The sequence below is a fragment of the Poromitra crassiceps genome, assembly GCF_964638095.1.
Source record: "Poromitra crassiceps genome assembly, chromosome: 26".
Lineage (NCBI taxonomy): Eukaryota > Metazoa > Chordata > Actinopteri > Beryciformes > Melamphaidae > Poromitra > Poromitra crassiceps.
The window spans coordinates 7,703,238-7,729,400 of record NC_139640.1 but is presented as its reverse complement, the minus strand read 5'-3'; the positions used below and the strand labels follow the sequence as shown (position 1 = coordinate 7,729,400).

At 43.9% G+C, this 26,163-nt stretch overlaps 1 protein-coding gene across 2 annotated transcripts in view; it reads right to left on the bottom strand.

Annotated features, from left to right (window-relative positions):
* The window catches only part of LOC310798667 (glutamate receptor ionotropic, kainate 3-like), a gene marked incomplete at both ends in the record, with an annotated part of 191,329 nt that overhangs the window by 16,232 nt on the left and 148,934 nt on the right, over positions 1 to 26,163 (bottom strand). For both annotated transcript variants that reach the window (XM_083661220.1, XM_083661221.1), the window contains 2 exons: positions 4,118 to 4,236; positions 11,375 to 11,598. In XM_083661220.1, coding sequence (XP_083517346.1) covers positions 4,118 to 4,236; positions 11,375 to 11,598 — 343 coding nt within the window. The remainder of the gene's footprint in view (positions 1 to 4,117; positions 4,237 to 11,374; positions 11,599 to 26,163) is intronic.

Sequence of the window (26,163 nt, the reverse complement as noted above, 5' to 3'; positions counted from 1 at the left end):
GTACTGAGACCCCGACGAAGGCTTTTTGAGTGTTTGCTTTGCACCTCAGTATCGTGTGTTCTTGGTGCCGTGTGTGTGACACCTCCCTCCCACACACAAGCTGGATCTCCTCTAACACGCCCGTTTGCTTTTAAGCATGTCAAGAAAACGGCTTCTGCGTTTGGCAGCCAAAGCATAGAGGCTGTCTGTTTATATGACACAGACAGAACGTACCTCCAGAGTCAGAATTAGAACGCAAAACATTCAGTCAAACGCTCTTAATCCATAACTGTGAAAAATGTATAATGGCTGTTAAGATTTTATGACACTCTCACACACTGTAAAAAAATCATGTGTAAACTGTTCTACAAAGAATAGTATATACGTCACATTTAGGGATGTCCGATATTATCGGCCTACCGATATTAGCATAAAAAAATCGATATCGGAAAATATCGGTATCGGTTTTCATGCCGATATTTTTTTTTTTTTTTTTTTTTAATACAGGGGGAGTCTCACTGAGAGCAATGCTCTCTTTTTCAGGAGTGCCCTGTTCACATTCACACACACATTCATACCTGGAAGCTGACCAGTACAACCACAGTCTGATCTGCTGGCCACTGAGCAGCTCCACTGGAGCAGTTGGGGTTAAGGGCCTTGCTCAAGGGCACCTCAGTGGTGGTAACGAGGGAGGCGCAAGCGCAGCCTTTTCACTTTCCCCACCCAGATTTATCCTGCCGGTCCCGGGGATTGAACCGACAACCTTCCGGTCACAAGCTCGCTTCTCTAACCGTTGGGCCACCACTGACCATGCATACGCTTGGTAGTGTTATAAAATGGGCGATAGCACACATTTGGAGGCAACTGCTGCATTGCTATCACATCTTTTCTAGCTGTAGGGGGGTATAGTTAGGGTGTAAAGTTAGTCCGCCAAGATGGTACCCGTGGCCCAAATTTGGGGCCCTGGCTCATGGCCTAAATAGGACACAGATTGTGAAGATATAGCAGCATCATTAACTCCAATAAGCCAATGTCTAAGAATGCATTTAGGGAATATTAATAAGAGCTGATTCATAGCAGCTTCAATCGGCTAAATGTGAGAAACACTAGGGCTTAAGCATTGAGAGACAACAGGCATGATAAGAATTACAATGAAGAATTCCCCGTTTAGCTTGATAATAATAGGCTATTAAGTAGTTGTATCTGTTTTGATCCTCCCCGCCTCTCCCTCTCCCCACTCATCGTCAGAGGCACCACGTCGTTTCACCAGAGCGCTGCCCAGCTTCTATCCTGCACATTAATGCCTATTTAACTTAGCCTGTAAATTTAATGTACATTCAATGTAAACTCTTATTTAACTCCGACTGTAAATTCATGTAAATCCACTGCCTATTTAACGCCTATTTAACTCAGTCTGTAAATCTCATGTAAATTCAACGTAAATTCATATTTATCATCCACAGAACACTTCACCACTCATGAACATATTGTATATATTGACTCGATTTGATTGCACTTGCAACTTTGTGATTGTCTTTAGTTATCTTCCTACTTCTTATCTCTGTATATTGATGTGACCGCTAGGCTGCATACAGACACTAAGACAAATTCCTCGTATGTAACCTGCATACTGTGGCAGTAAAAGTGATTCTGATTCTGATCCATGAACTAGTGAATGTGTTTGCTCTCCTTATGGGCAAAGATCCACCGCCGAGTCTCACGAAGCCTCCTTGATTTGTCGTGTTACATTGAGGTTAAACATTTTAATACTCAGGTCTATTTCCTCCCCAGTTGACTTCATTATGCTATTTCTGGGCCTTCCTTTGCTTTAAGGGGACACGAGGAAACGCTCTATGCAGGAGTAATATCCTCCTGCTAACCTGCCTCTGGTTTTTCACAGCATTTTCAAAAGGTACAATTAAAGCTATACTGCAGGCTGTTGGGTACATTTTATACGCGTGTCCAAAGCAACCGGGTGAAAGTAAAATGTTAAATGTATATTGAAGAGTTCATTTGCAAAATTGTGTGGAACAGAAAATGTACTCCTATTTAGAAAATATAAATGGTCTTTCTCAACATATAATTCACTATCTATTGAACGGTACACGCATGTTTTAGCGTAGCTAAAGCTAATCACTGGCTGTTGGGACATCACTTCTCTTCAGTACATAATGAACAACAAAATGGAAAAGCTCCTGCATGAGCCTGGAGACTCGTTCAAAACCGCTGATAAGCAAACGGTGTGTAGCATTTTGGCTGAAGTCGGTTAATTTGTGTATTTGCGTCAGTGCACCTGGCAACTATTTAGCACAATAGTTTAGTGTGTTTACCACTCACTTCACTCTTTTGTGGTCGAAGACAAGTGTGTGTGTGTGTGTGTGTGTGTGTGTGTGTGTGTGTGTGTGTGTGTGTGCGTGTGCGTGTGCGTGCACGCTAGCACGCAGTAGAAAATAACCAGCAGCAAAAACTAGACTTAATATAGCCAAATGGCAACTCTGTGTTAATGTAGCTCAAATGTAATAACTATCTAATTAAACTCAATTTGAAGAATTGATACAACGTGGCACATCACACAATTATCTCATAAGTAACATAGATGAGATGGTGGGCATTTATTTTTCATGGGGCACCACATCAAGAATTTACCAGGCCATTGATGAATATTGTTTTACAACTACACTCAAAAGTTGATGTTCCAGGTCAAATAAAGGCATTTACGTACGGTTCATATTTGATAAATGTTTGTTTCGTGTCACATCCACATTATCGCTGGCTGAAATCACTTGTATTGTCTTCAGTACTTTCCTTAGGTGCTCGTACAGCTGCCAGTAGGTTAGAAATCAAACCAGCATCAACCGACTCGAGGCTGGTGCAGCAGTACATCCACATTCTAACTGACGTGAATTAAATACAACCATTACATAGAATTAAAAGAACCATCTGGCTGAACACTGGCTATATATCTTGTCAAGTTTGACTTAAATATTAACTGAATCTCTTACCTAAAGCTGTAATATCATGAATATATAACGCCACTTGTCTTTTGTCCAAGTGCTATAGACCTTATTCGATTGACGTCACTCACGTACGGGCACGCCCACCGCCGCCATATTGTCGACATAGCGCTGCAGCTTTAAGTGACAACCTATGTGAGAGCAGCGTTTATAGGAAGCTAGCCGCCGTTAGCGTTACCTGTATCGTTCCAATTGTGTTCGGATGGTGACCTGCGTTACACACGGCTGTAGTAATGACAGCAATAAAGTCCCTGTGGTTTGTTTCTATCTCTACCGTCCACAGACGTGAAGGGAGCGAGACGGAGGATACGTCAGCAGCACAGGAGATGTGTGGATAGTTAGGAGAGACAGGTGAAACTTTCTGACAGCTCCTCACAGCAAAGTCTGTTCACCTCGTTTTTTCTTTTGTTTATTTATTACAGGCATTAACGGCAGCATACAAACAACAACTGTGGGGTTTTTATTGCTGTCATCACTATCGCTATTTTGTAATGGAACAGAAACGACAATAAGGCTGTTACTAGTTGTCAGCTGCAGCGCTGTGTGTGCGCAGGACGGTATGTCAACAATATGGTGCCGACAGGGTTAGCCAATAAGGTCTATAGAGTGACATTTAACAGAACAGTACTTGGTGGACAGTTAAGGAGGAAGACATATGGATCCCCTGTGACGGATCACCCTCAGCGCACGCAAAGCGTTGTAAAACATCATTGTCAGTTGTAGCATGGCTGACAGCTGGCATTTGTCTGACACCATCCCCAACTTACCCCTTTTTCATCCCAACAGTCAGAATATGCTCTTGAGCAGGGCCAGCTGACTGCGTTATGGAGAAATAAACACCGCAATGTTTTCCTTCCCGAACCTGCCAAATCTCTGACAAGTGCTTGACACCTTCTCTCACAGCAGGTAGGTGGCAACAGCCGTCTTTTGTCATGTAAGACTGAGCCTCTCCGGTTGTTCCTGACAGGTAAAGTGTCTCATGAAACAGTCTGGGAATGGAAATTAGGCAGCTTGTCAGTTAAACAGAGCAGAGGGTGGAAGCTAGCAGGTGAAGAGGAGAAGGGCGTGGGCTGCTTTTCTGACAGGGAAGCGGGGTGTGTGTGTGTGTGTGCGCACCGGCGTACCTTGCTGCATCAAGGAGCCCACTCCGAACCAGAAGCTGTTGAGGAGGGTGAAGTTGTTCTCCACCACGTCCGATCCGGGGTTACAGGGATGGGCGTCGTACCACTCGTACGGACTGAACCTGCAGGAACGAAGAGAGGGGAGCTTGAAATCGGCGGTGAATCTTTAGGCTCTTTCACACACAGATCGCGCAAAAAGGCTTTGCAGAAAGCCTGCAAAGCCTGGCAGCCTCGCCACAGAAATTGCTTTCACACACGGGCCAGCAGGACGGCCACATTCCCGTCCCGCGGTGTCCTTTCAGGCGACAGCCACTGCTCCCGGATTGAAAGGCGAGCCGCTGGAGGCATTTCCACTCAGCTCCTCGCTCAAATTAATATTTTCATAGGTTAGTGTAGCCTAGCCTACTGTATGATGAACTGATTTCGAGAGGGAATATCCTCAGACCAACTCGCCACAGACAGCTATAGCCCTCTGAAGCTTATTATTATATCCGTTAATTTTACATACTAATGTCAACATCGTTTGAGCATAAAGCCTAACCGCACGGAGCATTCCTCCTGGCGTCCCTGCAGTCATGATTGTATAGGCTACTTTTTTTACTTTCACTCCTGCACTTTCTTGCTACATGAGGTGATTTCCCCTGTAATTTTTTTATGAATGAGCTGACCATTCGCACCTTTCCCGGCTCGCTGCGACGACGCTTTCAAATGGAGGCGGGTTGCCAGGTAACCCGGCGCTGTTACTACCTACCGTGGCGGGACAAAAGGCGTAAAACAATTATCCACCAACACGCGTTCACGACTTTCACATCGGAGGCGCGAATCCTATTTTCCGTGCATTTTTCGGCTTTCAAGGCCGGTGTGAAAGAGCCTTTTGACGCTTAGAAGAGCTGAGAGGAGAATGCAAGCTGTGGTGTCTTCTTTATTCTTACCAAAAAAAAACATGCTCCTCACTATGGAATCATAAGCAGCATAATTCTGCTATTATTGAGTTCCACGCTTTTGGGTTTAGAGTTGCTTTTCTGGACTGAACCCTAATAAAAACCATCGCTAACTCTTAAGCCACAGAAGCAATAAGTATCAACATGAGTTTGAATGTGTGACCCTGAAATCTAGAGAATCTCTCTGTAGGCCATATGATTCAGAAGATAGTATAGTAGTGTTTGGGGTCGTGGGGTTATTATTGTTTATTGTCTTTCAGTGGGATCGTATTGTGATGATATGAATATATTTTATATATTATATATATAGTATATATATATATATATATATATATATATATATATATATATAAATCATGAGAGACCAGTGGGTAAAAAGTGACAAGCAAGCTTTATTCACGAATAGCATGGCAACTAATTTTGGCGTAATGACGTGGTAAGATGACCCTCTTCTTGTGGTGAGAGAGGAGCACATCTGCTCAGTCTAGGATAGAGAATCCCCCCGTAGGGAATTATTCATGAGTCAAGACGTTGGTGGTGGACTGGGGAGGTGGGTGGGGCGAAACACAGCTCCAGAGAAGACGATGGGCCCAGGTACAGCCACCACTAAGGTGAACGGCCAGGCAGAGGCTGATGACGCGCTGACCATGGCCAGGGCTGTATTACTGAACGGGCATACCGGGCACAGGCCCAGGGGCCCGAGAGCTCAGGGGGCCCATCAGTTAGAGTCTCTTCGCAGGCCGCCTTCGCAGCTGAGACTCTAGCTTATGGGCCCCCTGAGCTCACTTCGCAGCTGAGACTCTAGCTTATGGGCCCCCTGAGCTCACTTCGCAGGCGACCTGCGAAGAGACTCTAGCTCAGGGGTGCCCAAATTCTTTCCCATGAAGGGCCAAAACTCAATCTGGGTGGAGGGCCGAGGGCCAAAAATAAACGTTGTGGAATTACATTAAAATGCATTGTGTTTTATAGAAAATTAACATTCTAAATCTAAAATAACATTTCAATATAATAATCTACTTTTTATCTGTTTGGTAATTGTAATAATTTGCAATTGGTTATATATATTTAAAAAAACATCTGCATTTGTGGGGAGCTTAAACATTTAATCAGTAAACACCCAGTTAAAAACAGTTGTATTTTCCACCTTTGTAATCAAGAGAGAAATTTGACTTAATTCACAACTTGAAAAATCCTCAAGGTACTTTGAAAATCAGCTTTAATGTCCATCTTTTGTAAACAATTTGCCATGACAATTTGCAGGGATGCAATCTCAGGAGTGAACACAGTATATCCGCAGCCACATTCAGACACTGTTTCACAAAGTCACCACATGAAAAAGCTTGTCCACCCTTTGCAATCAGTGCAGATATCTGATAACTTTTAAGATGGCAAATGTCAAAACGCTGTGCGATAATATGAGGCATGAAGACTCCCAGTAGAGTCCCATTAAACCACAAAGCGTGCTTCATATCACTGCCATTTGGTGTAACACTCACTGAAAATGCTGCATGCCATGAATCCTTTATGACACAAGTCATTTTCAGAGGCAGATGCTGAGATAAAACATGCTAAATGTCAGTACTTTCCCCTTTTGAAATTTAGTTGGAAAATGTGAAAATCATTTTCTGACTATTCTCATATATTTTAGGTGTTCTGCTGATAGAATTGTACCATTTTCGACAGTAGCTCCGTGAAATGTGGCATATCTGTTGCTTTGATGAGATGTGGTTAGTGCAGTGTGGGAATGACTGCAGAGATTCCTCTTTTCCAAAAGAGAGAAATATATCAAATAATCAAAAATAGTGCAATGTAATGGCATGAATCATTGAGTGCACATTCTCAGCTGTAAAGGACCATCGTGACAATAATCTGGACAGCCTAATTCACTGAAGTTGATACTGTTCAAGAGATAGATACACTTCAATCTCATCATATTATGCTGCAGAGATATTTTCTAATATGCCAGCAGTTTATTTTTATCAGACTCTCAGACTCTGAACGTTACGGTTAAGTCTGAAACTGCTTCATAATTAGGTACCATCCTTGAAGTAGTTTTATAATTTTAGATCTTAGTTAATTTAGAGTTTAGTAACCAATCAGAGATGAGACCTGATGATGTTTGTCCCATGTTGGCTTGCCTAAGCATTGTTTCATATGACATTACATGGCACCTTATGCAGCGGCTAATCACGTAATATTGAATGTCGATAATATTATGTATGTTTTTTTACCCTTTTCTTTTCCTGTGTCTGAGCGTGTTCATTTGTCTTGTCTGTGCATTGGTCTGAAAAATGAAAAATGAAATATTGGAAAAAACGAAAAAACATTGTGTTTCTGGGGCACTTTACACGAGGACGGTTTCCTATGGTGACGGGGAATTATTGTATCATTAGTGCCTCCCTTTTAGACGGCGACGGCGAATTTGGGCTTAGGAAACGACACATTTTGAAACCATGCACCCTCCAGAGTGAAATTCTTGGTGCCGCTCCCCGCTGAGGGGAGCTTCTGAGTTCTGTGTTGAATGATTGAAGCAAACCAGATTTCTGCTCTCCTCACATCCTCTAAGTCACCCCTGGTTTTGAGGGCTGGACTGATATGAATATGAATATGGGGCAGCAGTTACACCCCCACCCCCCCCTCCGAGCACAGTTCTATGATTTAGTTCTTTCTCATCGAGCTGCAAGCGCTACAATAGATTTCACATTATCATTGACCTACAGCTATGCACTGAAATATGTCTCTGGCCTTATAATTAAAAAGAAATGTTGTTTTTGTACGCACCTTGCAACACAATCTTAGTAGGGGGTGAGCTTTGAAAGCTGTAAGTGTTTTCTGCCTGATAGTGTTTTTTGTAATAGCATCAGACATCAGTCCAACATACAACATTATCCACATAAGCTACCAGGGGTGTCAAAGTTAATCGTATAATCGATGCATCGCGATGCGGATGTGTGAATCAAATCGGATCGAATCGTTGACAGATGAATCGTTGAATCGTTTATGTTTAAATTTCTGTTGACATTCAGATTTTAAAGCACTTTCTAAGTAAAAAAAGGGACTTGATATGTATCTGACTGCTTGTATTAATTGATGAAAAAGTAGCCATGTGCAGTAATAATACAGAAAATTGAGGATTTGATACTTGGAACCAGGCGCGGACTGCATAATCGGGCACGTCGGGCAAATGCCCGGTGGCATGGCCTGGCCTTTTTTTTTGTGCCCACAGTCAGGCCACTCACTGAACAGCAGGCCAGGTGCCGCCTACTGGTTTACTAGTGGTTTTATTACTTTATTAGTTAGTCTGAAGTAATAATTACACTTCAGGGTTAAAGTGGGTGCATCTCATTGTAAAATTGGACTCGGCCCAAATTGGGCTTCAAACGGCCCAAATCTGGCTTCAAACGACCCAAATCGGGCTTCAAACGGCCCAAATTGGGCTTCAAACGGCCGGCCTGAATTATGATCCCAGTACACCCCTGCTTGGAGCTGCCGTACTTTGAGCTGTATCGAGATGCATCGTGATGCATCGTGGAATCGAATCGAATCGTTGACAGATGAATCGTAATGGAATCGAATCGTGAGGCCAGTGAAGATTCACAGCCCTATACGCTACACAGTAACCATTTCCTTTCATCGCAGTCTATTTCGGACTCATATGATTCACTTGGAGGCATGCAGCTCCTCAGCTGTCTAGGCTGGCCTCCAAAGATGATGCAACAATTTGAGATGATTTTGCACTCGTATGACGCCGCTCCAAAACGCTTCGGTCTCCAGACTGAAGATCGAGCGTCGACGAGCGCAGCTGTTTGCTCTCGAGCCCCACAATCTCTTTCAAAGCCGACTTTCACAGAACTTCCTGGAGTACCACTTTGCACGAGAAGCACCAGGAAGTACTGACAACGACGCTGACAGGATATCCATGACACTCATGAAGAAGATGAAGAAGAAGAAATTGTGAGACGCTTTTCAGCCAATCACACAGATAATGATTTTATGACTGATTACCGTCAGGGATTTATGTATATGCAAATGAACCCTCTGTTAAAAGCCCACTCTGATGAAATTGCACATCAGGTGGGTTTTTTTTTTTTTTTTTTTTACTGCTCACTATGATATTGGATATGAAATCCTTTTTTGTTTCGGCAGGTATCTCATTTAGAAAAAAAAGATTGAAAGCGGCGTCGTCACTTTGAAATAAACGACACGGGAAACAAGAAATGACAGTGGATGCGGAGCTTTATCACTCGGCTTGAGGTTTTTGTTCTCATCCTGCCCTCCTCCCGCTGCTGGTGCTGCTAGAGAAGCCATGCTGACACGAATGCCTTGATCACTACCCACCAGGTAACACTCCCGAGTCTGCCAGAGTCACAGCGTAACTCTACTCACCCAAATAAACATGTCAAAACATAACTGTAGCGTATCAGATCACATTCCAGTCTCAGCCTGCACGATGGCACAGTCGACAAAACAATTGGAATACCTCGTGTACAACTTTACAAAATGCATAAAGCATAGAGTGCATTTACAAACATACATATGTTTTATTCTGTGCATGGCCCCAATGTCAATGTCCACACTTTGAGGCGCGTTCCCGCCACTTGCTAAAGTGCATGTACGGTACAGTAAACGCGTCAATCAGATTATCGCCATTACCAGTTAACCCAGTTAACGGATTATTGTGTGCATGTAAGTGTTGTCACGGTTTTCGGTACTTAGTCGGTACTACATTGTTTTCGGTACCTGTTTTTGCATGGTACCGAGGGTATCGTTTTTTTTTTTTTCAATAAACAATACTTGAGGGCTACATGCCACTGGTGTTGCACTGTCTGCACTCACTGCCATACAGAGTTGAATGTAAGAAGTAAGCAGAAGCACATTGTTTTGTTTTAAAGTTGAAGGCTACATGCCATTTGTTCATTGGAAATGGTTGCATACTTTAATAAAGGAGAATATGTTGAAGAAATATCAGTCTGTTTTTTTTACCGTGGTACCGAAATTGGTACCGAGTACCATGGAAATTCACTAGTACCGGTACCGACTACTGAATTATTGGTACCGTGACATCACTAGTGCATGTAAACACACTCATCGTTTGAGACTTTTGAGACGTAATTTTTAAGACGATAATTTAAGACAATTTAAGACAATTTAAGACAATTTTTAAGACGTTATTTGAGACATAACTGTACCGTATCAGATCACATTCCAGTCTCAGCCTGCACGATGGCACAGTCGACAAAACAATCGGAATACCTCGTGTACGACTTTACAAAATGCATAAAGCATTGAGCGCATTTACAAACATGTTTTATTCTGTGCATGGCCCCAACGTCAATGTCCACACTCACGGACTTTTGAGGCGCGTTCCCGCCACTTGCTAAAGTGCACGTACGGTAGGCCTGCACGATATGAGGAAAATCTGCGATGTGCGATAACGTTGTTCAATATAGCGATGACGGTACGACTTGCGATAGATAAACAAATATTAAAGTATGCATATTAGCTATACAGTTCCTATGTCTTTCTGCTTTAATAATGCTAACATAGACCCCAAACATAGCCTATGCCCACTGAATAAAGAAATGAAATACACACTGACTCTAGCTGAAACTACACACAGTGTGTTTGGGCTTTGGCAGAGGGGCGGAGCGCACTGTTGCAAGGGAAAGGTGTACGCTGGATTTTACAACACAAGACAAAATGATCAGATGCTGAGTGGGAATGCATGACGCATGTAAATAAAACCACTTTTGTGATTCATTGCGTTTCAGGCAGTCTTTGCGATGTGTTTATTGCGCATGTTCATATTGCGATGACGATGAAAATACGATTAATTGTGCAGCCCTAATGTACGGTACAATAAACGCGTCAATCAGATTATCGCCATTACCCGTTAACCCGGTGAACGGATTATTGTGTGCATGTAACACACAAAAAATATATAAAAAAAGTAAAAAAAAGTATATAAAAAAATATGTCTAAAAACATGTCTAAAAAAATATGTTGAATATGTTCAAAAAAATATATTCTAAAATATGTTGTGCATATTAGCGTGCAGTGATTGCTGTGTAGAGCTATTGTATGTTCATTCAGATAGGTTCTGCTACCATTTTTCCTTTCCCTTAGAATGTGATTTATGCTTTGTGAAACTTTCCTTTGCAAATGTATTTTTCACTTGACCCTGACGAAGGCCCGAGTTGGGCCGAAACTGTTTGTCCCAATAAATGTCCGCCACGGGAGCTACCAAAAACTTGTGTTGCGAGCCCTTTTTTCGTTCATGTAACACACACTCATTGTTTTGAGACTTTTTGAGACGTACCTGGCGATGACAAACAGGACACAGCTGACACCCAGGTAGGCCAAGAGGATGTAGACCCAGATGTCAGGAGTCATGGGGTTGAGGAAGGAGAAGAAGCCGTTGTTGGTGGTGTTGGGTTTCCGGTACAGGATGCTGATGCCCATGCTCATGAAGGGCTTGGAGAAGTCGATGACTTTTTCACGCATGTAGGTGATGGTGAGGGGAGCCACCGCCAGGTCGGCCCTCTGTAGCCAAAAACAGACAAAAGTCACGTTAGCCGGCCACTCGCTTTTCATGATCTTTTCACATTAGATTGATTGATTGATTGATTGATTTTATTCAATGTTTGGATGAATACATGGGACATAAAATACATGCAGCCATCAACATCAAGGATAAAAACACAATAAAGTCCGAGGACTTGTTTTCATTGTGGTCCTTGGTCTCAGACATACAGTTCAAACAACATAAAAACAGACATCTATACATAAAAATACATACCGTCCTTTATGAAAATTTTTACCTACTTAAAAAAAACTAAAAACAGATTTATCAAAAGCAATATAAAATTAAATAAAAGAACCAATCCTAAAAATAACACGTAATTAAAGAACTTAAAACCATCAGACGGTCTATAATAAATTAAGAATACATTTTTATTTACCCGCAATAGGAATGTCCTTTTATATTGACAATGATGCAGTGGGATGTGTAGCAGGAGGGTAAAACAACATGTGCTGGTAGAGACAGGTTATTTGTAGTGTGACAGTAGGGTTCATGCCCCCTGTTGGTTTATGTCCCATCCGCGAACATGGAGGGGGGCAGGATTTATGACCTATACCGGGACCAGCCACAAGGGGGCGATTGAGATGTTCTGAGGAGCTGTCAAGACATCCATATTTTATACAGTCTATGGGTGAGACAGGTGGATAGTATTGTGTCCTTTCCTCTAAATTCCGGATGACAGTTGGAAATACACGCAAGTACAAAAAAAACGCATAGGATTAGGACCTAACCATTCATATCACTGTGAAAAGAAATTGAGTAATTAATGTGTAATTTTCCACATGACTTTTCCCGCTCTTCTTGGCTTAAAGGAATGTCACTATTCCCATGAATCACAGTCGCATCATGTACACAGTAATTACCTGGGGACACTAGAACAATCTGAACCGTCACCTCTGTGTGAGATGGACATGGCAGAGGTTGACAGCGACGTTGCGGTCCCTAGTTAAATGCATATGGCCGCCGCATATTCACAAGGTTACCATTTACGTTGGCAGCCCCCCCCCCCACAACTCCCCTACTGCACCGGGGGTTGAACAGGAGGTTAATGAAACCAGCTGCTCGCTTCACGCTCGGCTACTTCCTGCTTTCCTCTGGAAACGACACAAATCACAAAGGGAGGTTCTCTCTATAGGCTACTTCCTACTTACTGAGCAGTGAGAGAGGCTTGTTCATACAACAGTTCACTGACGAGGGGCAGTAAATGAGATCCCGTGTTTGTTTTGGGAACACATGTAAAGCCAGGGCACCATTACCGCTTAGAAAATACAAGTACTAATCTGTAGGGCCCGGAAATATGCTTACATGGCTCGACAATTTCATCTCCAAATCAGCTTTCAAGGACTCTATCATGGACATATTCACTGACACCTGCAACTGCTTCCTAAACTAACTCTATTCCCCTGCCTGTCTGCTCCGACTGTTTTTGTTTTGTTTGCTCCGTCTGTCTTGCCATGTTTTAACTGTGTTTTTAACTTGTGTTTTAATTTGTTCTAAGTAACTTTGTATTTATTTTATCCCCTACCCCCCCATCCCTCAAAAGGCTGTGCCTCCTGCCAGGTCGCCATTGTAAATAAGAATTTGTTCTTAATGACTTACCTGGTTCAATAAAGGTTAAATAAAATAAAAAATAAAGAATGAGATGCAAAGAAATGGTGCGCTCATGTCCTGGCACACCTCGGATCCACTGTAATATTATTATTAAATAATATTATTATTATTAAATACTGATGTATTTGATCACATCATACACTACAAGTTTGGACACATCACATTGTTTTGCTATTTTTACTATTTTCCACATTTGAGAATCATAGTAAAAGACATGTTGTACAGGATGTACTTCCTCCTACGCCAGGTCAGGAAGTACAAACTGCCTCAGGAGGAGCTGCTGATCCAGTTCTACACCGCCATCATCCAGTCTGTCCTCTGCAACTCCATCGTCTGTCTGGTTTGGCTCAGCCTCCAAAACAGAACACAGAGCACAGACTGCGAGGGACAGTCAGGACTGCAGAGAACATCATCTGTGCCAACCTGCCCTCCATCCAGAGCTTGTACTCCTCCACAGTCCAAAAAAAAAAAAATAGGCAGGAAAGATGATGACAGACCCATCTCACCCTGGACACGATGTGTTTCCAACTCCTCCCCTCTGGCAGGCACTGTGCGCCAAAACCACTATACCCACCGGCCATCACTCAGATTAACCTTCTACTCGAGCGCTTCCGTGCAACACTGGAACTCTACTTTGAACACTTTACCAGTTTGAACAGCAACCTAGCACCCCATGTATATAAGCCTGCACGCACGCACACACACGCACACGCACACACACACACACGCACACACACACAATTTGCAATACGCTTACCGTGTAATAACTGTGTAATATCTGACTCAAAGCCTTGTTTACATTGAACTGCAATATCTGATCATATATCTGAGTCATCGTTTACAATCCTGTGTGGCTTATTTATACATATGCTGTACATACATTTCTTTCATATACGTATTTAAAATAGACACTTTTCTTCTGATTCCCCCCCTTTTTCCCCAATTTGGACAATTTCCCGCCCTGCTGCCTGGTCGCTGCTCCACCCTCTGCCGATCTGGGGAGAGCCAAGACTAGCACCATGCTTCCTCCGACACATGCGCAGTTGCCAGCTGCTTCTTTACACCTGACAGGGGGAGCTTCACCGGCAGGACGTAGCACGTGGGAGGATCACGCTATTCCCAGCGGTTCCCTTCCACCCCGACCAGGCCCCCCCGACCAACCAGGGGCACTGGTACAGCGACCAGGGCACATGCCCCCAATCCGGCTTCCCTCCCCCAGACAAACACACTTATTATTGTATACATGTATACATGTAGGGCCCTATCTACCCCCTGGCCTTAAAATAGCGTTTAACGCCAGGTGCAGCGCTATTAGTGGGCGTGGTCAGGCGCAGTCACTATTTTCCCCTCTGCGCTAAACCCGGCCTTAACCATTTAACCACGCCTTTTAGGTGTGGAATTATTCACAACTGTGGTCATTACGCAATGACATTCTTCCTTTCGAAGCTCCGATCCACTCGATCCAGTCCGGGTTGCGGCTGCATGCTGTCATCTCTTCATGCCAATTTGGATATCTCAGCGCATCACAGATCATAGCCTGAATAAAACAATTCAACCTACAGCCAGGCAAATACAGATCTGTTCAGCAGGGCTGATGGTCTCCCTGTAGCCTACAATATAAAACGTTAACTATCGGTGACATTCCTGATAGCATGTGACAGAAAATGTGTTATTTAATTACAGAGCGCATGCACCTTGCCCCGTTTGCGACCGTTATAGCCTGTTTGAGGATGCTACTCCGAGCTCAAAATCTTCTGTGGACATCTGAATGAAACCAAAGTTATTTGGGTGAGTAAAACATCATATTTTAAGCTGGAAATAAGGACCGTGGTGTAAAAAACCGAAATTCTCCTTTAACACCAATGGGGAAGATAGCGTTTAAAGGAGGACTTACCCCCTAGATATGTATTAGAACAGTGATTTGAAAATACCTATGGAAAAAACCAAGAAATGACATATACTCTTGTCTATACTAGACTCTTTGGCTGTGTTAAGTCAAGATTTTTTTTCGGAAATCGACGCCATTACAGTTTGCCTACTGCCTCAAAAATAATTTATTTGAGAGGGGCAATATCTTTATAATTATCAACAACTAGCCAACGCTGGTGGCCTGTATGGAAACAGAAAATCCTGAAATGGTTGATAGTTATATCAATTTGGCCATTCAGTGGCGAACTAGAAATTTAATTATTTTTGTCCCATTTTGTCCCATGTGTGTGTGCGTGGCTTGCATGTGGCTTGTCTAAACTTACGTTAAGAGCCTCGCTGCTCGCAGCACACAGCACACAGTGAGGACAAACCTCTCGCTCTGGGGTAACACAATGCGAGATTTCTCCACGTAATTCCCTCGTCTAACTAGAGATAAACCGCGCAATGAAATCCGTTTTTAATTTTAGTTTGGGGGCTTTTCGTGATTCTTGTTAAAAGTTGTGCAAAGGTTTTCCTCTCAGCGCAGTGCAGGGCAGGCTGCGCCTCGTCCCTCCTGCCAGACCCAGGCTGGCGAAACAGCCTGCTGCATGCATGGGGCGCTCGTAACCTCACGGAGCAACAAACAAACAGACAGAAATAGCTGGTGTGCGATTTAGAGAATACAGTCTGAGATTGGGTACAGGATTGAGGGAATCCCGCATCTGTTTGCGAAGGTGCGACTGGACAGGACGCTTTTCACAGACGGGCACAGTAGTCGGAGCGAGGCGAATGTCTCTCAGGGCTACTCAGGGCAGAGCTGCAGATCTCTCCTCCTCCTCCGCGCATTCAGTCTGTCCAAAATCATTACCGATATAATCTCAGTAGGAGGGATGCAGGGAAATATGATAGTAGCCGATGTGTTTAGAGAAGCTTTGTCACGTTGTCACGTCGTAGTATAGCGTTATATTTTACATGTGCGCTAAACTGCGACCATATTTGTTTGCGGAAATATCAGACTGCTCTCAGAGCACAGAGAGCCCAGCTGCTGCTGGCCTGCTGCGCGCGCCCGCGGAGCTTGGGGCTCGTCCATGTAACAGTACGACTCTCGCCTGCCTGGGCTGGAGACAGTGCTTGCAACTCGGACTGATAATATAAACATCATCATTCGAGCTTATCCAGGTAAGATATCAATAAAGTAATGACACATTCAGCGGGAAACTAACTATAATTAAGACATGTGCCAACTTTGACGACGTTTGGTTCAGTATTTTAAGAGCAAACTTCAATAAGAATAGGCTTGGAGTTCTGAGGAGCTGAAAGGGTACAGGGGGGGTAGGGGAGTAATTATCTTGAAATCCCATAGTCTTTGGGTCACCGTGACGTCACGACGTGTCAAATATCCCATTCATTTGAGAAAAAAAAAAAAAGCAGTCTTTGACCCTTAGAGGGCGCTTATGCCAGATATGCTGCTGAAAAATGATACAAATGGTAAAATGGCAACAGTTTGGTGTCAAATGTGGAAATTCTGACCAGAATTCTTCACACATCACCCCCAAAGTCATATATATTGGTTAAAAGCTGAAAAAAAGTGTTTTGGAGGTAAGTTCTCCTTTAAGGCCGAAAAGCGCCATTCTGGCCTATTCTGGCACTGCGCCACGCCTCTTCGGCGTAAAGCGCATTTCGGGGCCTAAAAACATGATGCTATCTTCCCGAGTCAGGCGCAAAGCGTGTTTTTTTGCGTTTAACGCCAGTTTAGCGCCTAAGGCCAGGGGGAAGATAGGGCCCGTAGTGTAAATGTTTAAATGCACCCCTGTCCCTTGTTTGCTTTAGGCTCTGCATACACCTTTTTTTGTATGCAAGTACACTGAGAGCAACACAAACCGGAGTCAAATTCCTTGTAAGTGCATACTTGGCCAATAAAGCCGATTCTGATTCTGACAACAAAACTATGAAATAATGCATGGAATAGGAAACAAATGCAAAATATCTTATACTTTAGATTCTTTAAAGTAGAAAGAAAGAATAAAGGTGGAAAAGGCAAGGCCTTTGGAAACTTTGATTACTATGATACTAGGCATCTTGCACGCTCGGTTCCTAAGCTCGCCCGCCCCGCAGCTCGCCGAGCTGGCCCTTGGTGTCACAATGCCTCTTATGACATCACTGAATATAATCGTCTAAGAAACAAAACTCAAGCATTTAAGCATAAACCTTTACATAAAAATGGCTTTAAAGAGCGTGTAAAACACAATACATTCAGTCAGGTGTGTCCAAACGTTTGACCGGTAGTCTATGTTTTACAAAATACACGCACATCTAAAACCATTGTCTCGTAGTCTTGTACGACATGCCTATTCGGGCTCCAGACCCTAAGGCTATTGTTAGTTTGACGTATCGTTAGCTCGGTGTAGACGGCGTTCCCTCGCTCAGCATCGTGCGATAAGACTCACAGCGGTAAACACGGGGTCAGAAAGAAAACATTCGCACTCTGCGTGTGGCCCTGTGGATTACCTGCACCTGTGGACAGACGGCACCACGGTGGCTAAACACAAGTCAACCTCCGAAGAGATCGAAAGAAGGTGGAAACCGATACGCCCTACGGTGCATCCGCTGTGTCCTCATTAACTATTCACATTTGACATCAAACACTCCGTCTGTTGTCCCTGCTAACCGACGGCAGCTTTTGAACCAAGCTGCCACTCAGCCAGAAGACCAACCAGCAGGCCATCCCACACATCCCTATGGTGGGGCTAATGTACATGCGGCATGTCCATGTTTGTGCCTAGGCACATACGCTGGGCACCGGCAAGATAACGTGAAAGTGTCCCGCTGTTTGCCACATGGCTTGGTGTTATCTGGGTTTGCAGATGGTGGTGGGGCTTTCTCTCTCCCAACCGCCTCAACTGACGACAGCCGGCAGGATTCATACAACAAAAATGACTAATGCGCTCCCATGCATTGTCAATCCAACTGACGTGAATGTATTTGACTTCCGCGGGCGGGGTGAGCTGTTCCTTCTCGGTTGTACGCGGGGCAATGACTGAAGACAGCGTGGGGGGCTTAAGTGCATTTGCTTCACAAATGGGATGGTTCACGTCTGCTGCTTCAGCTCCAAACATACATACATACATATTGTGCTCACAACCCTGGCTTTTTCATCGCTGAAACAAACATGCGCATACTAAAGCTATGGAGGCATTTGAGAACATGCCGTCATGCCTCTGACATGATGATTGTGGAACATTTATGTAGCCTATACATTATATATATATATATATATATATATATATATAGTATATATACCTATACATTATACATTATAATCAGTGTTGTGGTTTTGCTCTTTCTTCCATTATATGAACATTTAGGCCATGTTCAGACTAGGAGGCCAAATCTGATTTGTGAACTTTAGTGACCTATTAATGACTTTATCCAGATTGGTTTTATGAGTCTGGACGCTCCAAGTCTGATTTGTGTCACTTGTCCCAAACCACATATGGAGGTAGTTTCCAATCTGCTTTCGACTGATGTGACTTCAGTGCGGACGCGCAGATCCACCAAATCTGATTTGAACGTCACTCGCAACTCGTCATCAAATGCTTCTGCGCAGGAAAACCACGTCACCCAACGTACGTATTTACTGACGCCCACGTCGTTACCATAGCAACCCATGCAGATAGGCTGTTTAGGTCTGGACACACAGATCCGACTTGAGAATCAGATTTGTGGCAGTGCTGCGGACACACTCCCAAATCAGATTTGGGAAACCAATCAAGATAATGACGATTAATGACTTTAGCAGCAAATCAGATTTGCCTGTAATGTGAACATGGCCTTAGAACAGACATACATTCATTGCAAACGTTGCTTCAGTGGACGCCGGTGGACAGGGCTGCAAAAAAGAGGTGGACGGTGTCTGCAGAGATGCACTTGACACATCCTCAAGGACTATACACTGGGTACGGCACATGACACACAGAAGTGGTTGCTATTCACCTTACGAGAGACTAACAGGAAGTGTCAATATTGGGATTGTGTTTACACTTCCTGTGGCAGAGCTTATCCCCGGAGCCTGCTTCCAGTGAGTCACTAGCTTTGACCAGAGAGACGATCTCTGGTTCGAGCGGGTAAAACAGCCGGCGTTTTGAACAGGAAGTTGTAACACAAACGGGTCAAGTGGGCGGGGCTACATCAGGTGAATAGGGTGGTTGATGGGAGAAAATATGAGGTCCTGATTTGGTCAGTTACACTTGCAAAAAACCACAGTGACAAATTAAAGTCTGGAATGATATTTATCTGTCAACATCGTGTATACACGAGCACAAAAAAAACACACGCTGTAGTCTCACAGAGAAATGTACAAAAGCAGGTTAAGAACTTTCTTTGCATATAGGTTGAGGCCACGTCTCGTCATAGACGCCGGTTTAGCTGGCTCAGCATGGCTGGGGGCGTGGTCAGGCTGGGGTAAAAAAAAAACTTTCTATCCATTCAGCAAAGTTAGAATTTAGCTGATAGCCCAGCCCAGGCAGGCACGATCGGGGGATTTAACCACCGCAGTAAACGCACATCTGAGCAGACGTCTTGTGTTCTGCTCTAGAACCCCCAAACCTGTAGTTTAGAGCCACAGCACCGTCTTTTGGTGAGTCAGCCCATGAGATATATGGGCGGTTTTACCCCACTCGCGCGCCAGCCGTTTAACATTTTGTGGGCGTTCCCAGACATGCCGACTGTCTCTATCTCCCTCTGAAACAAACGTAATGCACACGTTTCACCCGGGTGGTCAGTCAGAGCACGGAGGCCTAGAACAGGTTTGGGGGTCAGTGTCTCGCTCGAGGAACGCTTTGACAGCGATAGACACATTTGCTGTTGCAGCGAGGTGAACCTGTGCTCTTCTAACTACGGGTCAGCCACTCTTCACCAGCAGGTCATCCTGCAGCCTCAGATACAAATCAAAGCCACACTGGTCAATCCACTGCCCTCAGTGCAACCAGACATTTCTAGTTCTGCACTGTGGAAATCACTCACAATGCTTAAATAGACCCAACACATGAGTGTGCCTCTCTGACTACAAATAAGGCCGTTTCTCATTAGGATACCCTTTTCGGGTCCAAAACCCAGTCGGCGGCTATCTGTCTGTGTAGACAATGAGAGCGTGGGCTGTGGCCATAACCTTCTAGTGTAGGCCTATCTGTCCAAAGCAGAGACTAATTGCCATGACAGAAACAAATGATGTGTTAAGCCGCTATTAACGTTTGCATCACAGCATGATTAAAGGGATCATCTAATGTGACTAAATCAAGTTTAACAAGGCCTGTTGCATCATTTAGCAGCTTCCCAACAACAATGCCCTTTAGCACTCGAGTGAGCTTTGTGACTATGGAGAGGAAAATGAAGGCACGCTACACGGCACTAAATTAGCCATACAAGGAAGGGACATCGCACTTTCTCGTTTAGGAACGCCACATTTCCATTGGTCATCGATAGCATAGAGACACTGCATGAAATAGGCCACGCCCATCACGGGGGAAAAAGCTCCGGGGGTACGGTGGTGCAGTGGTAAGCGCTGTCGCCTCACAGCTCGAAGGTCCTGGGTTCGATTCTCACCTGGGACGCTGTGAACGCTGAAGGAATGCGTGCCCGTCCGCATGTCCGCGAGTGCCCACCGCCCGGGTGGGGTCGTCAAAAGGGCCTTTCTGTGTGGAGTTTGCATGTTCTCCCCGTGCCCCGTGGCGGTTTCCTTCATATAGGAACCCCTCACCAAAACATGCAATATCCTGGTTGCTAATGTGGTGCCTCCTCTGGTCGTTAGGGGCGCCTGTTCAGAGGGAGGGGAACTGGTTGGAATAGCGTGAACCTCCCACGTGCTATGTCCTACCAGTGAAGCTTCCCCTGTCAGGTGAAAAGAAGCGGCTGGCTAACTGCCCATGTCTTGGAGGAAGCATGGAGCCAGTTTCGGCTCTCCCCAGATCGGCAGAGGGTGGAGTAGCAACCAGCATAAATAAAAAAGTAAATTAGCACTAAGGGGGATAAAAATGGGATAAAAAATCTGGGAAAAAATATAAAAAGAGAAAAAGTTAGGGACATCACAGTTTCTCGTTTAGGAACACCACATTTCCATTGGTCATCAATAGCATAGAGACACTGCATGAAATAGGCCACGCCCATCACGGGGGAAAAGCTCCGTTCATTTCCACACACCAGCCTTGAATTAAACATAGCTAAAAGCTGTTGTGTGGTGGGCTGCGCAGACAACAAACGTAAAAAATCGCCAGTAGTTTTTTTGTACTCCTGAGCAAAACAAGGAAGCCATTGAGAATTAGCGAGAAGAAAAATGTGGATGTTGCTGTCAATTAAGTAAGTTGGAGTGTTCATCTTCCGTATATACGATCTTTTTGTGCAACACCCGACCATGCACGCGACATAGGAGAATGCCAGGATTGGAGGAGGGGTTTCTGTTTTCCCCCGTTTTGGGCGTGGCTTCTGAATGATCACGCGCTCCGCAGTGTCTCTATACTACTATCATACCACGCACGCACGCACGCACACACAGCTTTATTCCTGTCATTACCATTCTGTGCCACAAAGCTTGATGACCTACAAAGATGAAGGAAGGAAGAGGTACAACTGCTAATAAAAACCTGTCCAGTGCTTTAAAAAGATAAGCCGGCACAAAGGTCTTGTGTAATAATGTAATGAAACTATGATTTATGTGAGCCTGAACGTGGCATGATCCAACTAAAACCAACTATATGTACACTGCTGTTTTGCCTGTTGCTAATGCTAATGCTAAACCTTATCCAACTGGGGAGTAGTGGCTCTACCTTAACCCATTGATACCTGATGCAGCATTTGTGTGTGTGTATCTTAAAGGGATACACACACACAAATGCTGCATCAGGTATCAATGGGTTAAAGGCTCACCCGCTTGAAGGTAGAGGCACTACTCCCCAGTCAACTGTAATGCAGCTTCTCCATCTGTATTGCAATGAGGAGGTCCTGATTGAAAAGCAGTTAGGGAAACAAATGGAACAGATCAATCACTTTGATAGAGGCCATCTACTTTCCGCAGCTCTGTCTTTTTGTACAGTATTCACCTTATTCCTGGACTTATGTTTCCCATGAGTCTCAGCGGTTGCCGGTTGTCGACTTCCTGTTTACATTTTTTTCACTAGCAAGGAGGTGCGCGCCGCTGTCAATGAGTGGGAACGTTTGGCTTATTTGATCCGAAATGGCTAAAAATAGTAACGTTGTGTGGTTGCATAGTGGCGATATTTTACAAAAACGAGGTGAATGTCAATTCACTCGTACTGTACGAGCTTATTTGAGCCGAAATTGCTAAAAAATAGTATGTGGTTGCATAGCGGCCGCTTTTGTTTTGAAGGCTAAACGTCCAAACCTGGAACTCTTATTATTTGGTCATTGAACGTAGCTTTAGCGGTCTCTCTCTTTCAAGATTCAAGATATTGTCACTCCGTTGTACAATTATGCACGTGTGAAATTAATATGCTGGGGGGCTCCATTACAAGACATAGGTAGGTACAAAGTCACAACAATTATTATGATTATTTTCAGTCTCTTTCGCTATGAACGGTCCTGGGCGGAAACGGGCAACCGGCAGCTGGAAACAGGGAGGGAGGGTGTCATGGAAGCGCCCACGGTCTCACCAGGAAACTCGTGAATACTGTGCACACAACAATGCATGGATGCATAAAACTAGAAAAAACAGCCTCAGATGCAGTACAGCTCCGGTACGGCTGAGAACAGACCCACACTCATGTCATCTGTCAGACGTACGCGGGATCCGACAAAAATAGAACAGGTGCGTAATTTTTTCGTACCGCATGTATCGCCCATCAATTAACTGGACAGTCGATCCAGCAGTTTTGCCGTGGGGTTCCTATATGAAGGAAACCCCCGGGAGGCACGGGGAGAACATGCAAACTCCACACAGAAAGGCCCTTTTGACGACCCCACCCGGGCGGTGGGCACTATGCGGACGGGCACGCATTCCTTCAGCGCTCACAGCGTCCCAGGTTGGAATCGAACCCAGGACCCTCTAGCTGTGAGGCGACAGCACTTACCACCGCGCCACCGTACCCCCGAACATCTACCTTTGACCACTAAAATCGAATCACTTCATCCTCAGTCCAAGTGGACGTTTGTGCCAAGTTTGAAGAAATTCCCTCAAGGCGATCCTGAGATATTGCGTTAACGACCATGGGAACGGACGGACTTGAGGTCACAGTGACCTTGAACGTTGACCTTTGACCACTAAAATCTAAACAGTTCATCCTTTAGTCCAAGTGGACATTTAAGCCAAATTTGAAGACATTCCCTCAAGGTATTCCTGAGATATCGTGCTAAAGAGCATGGGATGGACAGACGGACGGACACCCCGAAAACACAATACATCCGGCCACGGCCGTCGCGGGCGGAGGCATAATAATATTTCATAAATGATATTATGTATAGTATAGGAACATAGCAAACCATCACACTATCAACTGACTCTAACAATTCTAGGTAAGCGTTAGAATGAAATGCATCTCAAAGTTCTTAGTGCAGTGAGGGAGATAAGGTTGTTTGTGGTTCACTCTTATGGAATCTATATCCCGCCTCTCCTCTCACGGCATTCCCGGGGTCAGCTCTCTTGAGTTTGCGTTTCTTGAGGTTTACGTTTCAGGTCTGCTGAATCAAGATCAGCTTATCTATACAGTACAGACAGCGGCCAGCGGGGGTAAGAGATGCACCGGAGCACAAAATAGAACCAGCTCAAAATCCACAAAGAAGAAGTGGTGATGCATCGTTGGTCATGCGATAAGAAGCAGTGAAAGCAATAACTACACAGTATAGATCAAAATCTCTTTCCGGTTTAATGCCACTTATTGATATTTGCAAAAAAATAAATAAAAAATGAATCGATTTAAAACAAGAGTGAAATACATCTTATTTACGGACATATCTGTCCAGAAGCCACAGCCACTATGGCCTACGTTCACAGGATTATTTCCAGTTGACTGCTCCGCATCCTCGCACCAAGTGGGGAGAAAGAGCTTTTAAATACGCTGCCCCCTTAGCTTGGAATACCCTTCAGAAGGATTTAAAATGGCCAGAATTGGTCTCCCATGCTGAGTTTGGCGGGATCCTGAAGGACATGGAACGTGAGACCATTGGTCAATGTCTTTGCAACTAGATTTGTAGAATCACATTTTATATTATTGTATTGCTGTATTGTTGTATGTTTCTATGTACTGTTGACATGTTGTGCTGCCTTCTTGGCCAGGTCACCTTTGTGAAAGAGATCATTGATCTCAATGGGTTTTTTAACCTGGTTAAATAAAGGATAAAAAAAAAAAAAAAAAAAAACATGCTGAAAGAAATGTATGCTTAAAATGCATTGATTTGTTAATTTATATATAAATATGGCCTTCTTCTATTTGAATACCTGTTGTACAAACCAAGAGCCCTTGAGCAAGTTCACTGAAATAGCGACAATAGAGACAGAAAAATAAGCAGCAAAAATAGATCTAGTCTATTTCTGGGACAGGTGAGAGGTGTGAGTAGAACTAAAAATAACAAGAAGGAAAATGATTCAAAGTCTACATCAATGCAGAGGGTCTCGATTCCCCAAATCCTACTTCTTCAAAGAGTCCCTTAGAAACCTGTCTTTATTTGTTATTTTGAGCCGTAATAAGAACAGACTCTCTCCATGGCCACTCACACCGTCTTCCTTTAAACCAAAGCACAGAGTCATACAAAGTGCATATGTGCGGGTCCATAATGGATGCGTGTATTTCCATTTCCTGCCAGCATTTCCTGCCTTTCGTAATCCATTTGTTCCCCTCAAGGTTACTGTTATCAGTGTGCATCTGGAAAAAAAAGATAAAGTGCTGCAGTGCTGGTAGGCCACCTTTGCTAACCCTTTCAGCACCACCCCATTGCCTCCTCCTGCCATAGCATTCCCTGCTCTATAAATGCCACTTAAGCTATTAGAACTTTTCAGCCCAGCACAGCATTGACCTAACGGGGCTGAGGACAAAGAGGAGAGCACTGATAGGGACACTTATGAAATGCCAGCCGAGAAAGTGCCACCATCCCAGAGATGGGGACTTGGGACTTGAGACTTGGACTTGAGTCGCACTTAAGTCTCACTCACAGTGACTTGAGACTCGTCCTCAAAGACTTGAAACTTGACTTGGACTTGAGTTGTGGGACTTGTGAACAATCTTTATTTTTTTATTTAATTTTGTTGGTGCATTAACATCTATAAATCTAATTATATACTGACACATCTATACTGATGTCATCCAATCAATGCTGATACTGTATGCTAATAAAGGAGTGAGGATAATACAGTACATGCTTTGAATTCCTTGGTTTTAGCTATGCAGTGTTCTAAGCAGACCGGATGGCATGCAGCAGATGATAGAACACTCATCCACAAAAGACTTGAGACTTGACTTGGACTTGAGCTCAAAGACTTGAGACTTGACTTGGACTTGAGCTCAAAGACTTGAGACTTGACTTGGACTTGAGCTCAAAGACTTGAGACTTGACTTGGACTTGCAAAAAATGACTTTTGATGAAAAATGAAAAACTCCTGGGCCGACACATTACTGTCTTTCAAACGCTCTAGTGGTCCCATTCTTAAAGGAACACTCCGCCCATTTTCAAACAGCTTTGTATCATTAGAACATCAGTAGTATATCAGAAAACTGTAAACTGTTTTGAAGTCTGTCATTTAATTTGACAGTTATTGAGTGTTAAAGTGTGGACCAGTGACATCACTGGTCCACACTAACTCAAATTAATAACTCATTAACTCAAATCAACTCTCAATAACTGTCAAACTATTCATCATTCATCTAGTTTGACAATTATTGAGAGTTGATTTGAGTTAATGAGTTATTAATTTGAGTTAGTGTGGACCAGTGATGTCACTGGTCCAACTGTCAAATTAAATGACAGACTTCAAAACAGTTTACAGTTTTCTGATATACCGTACTACT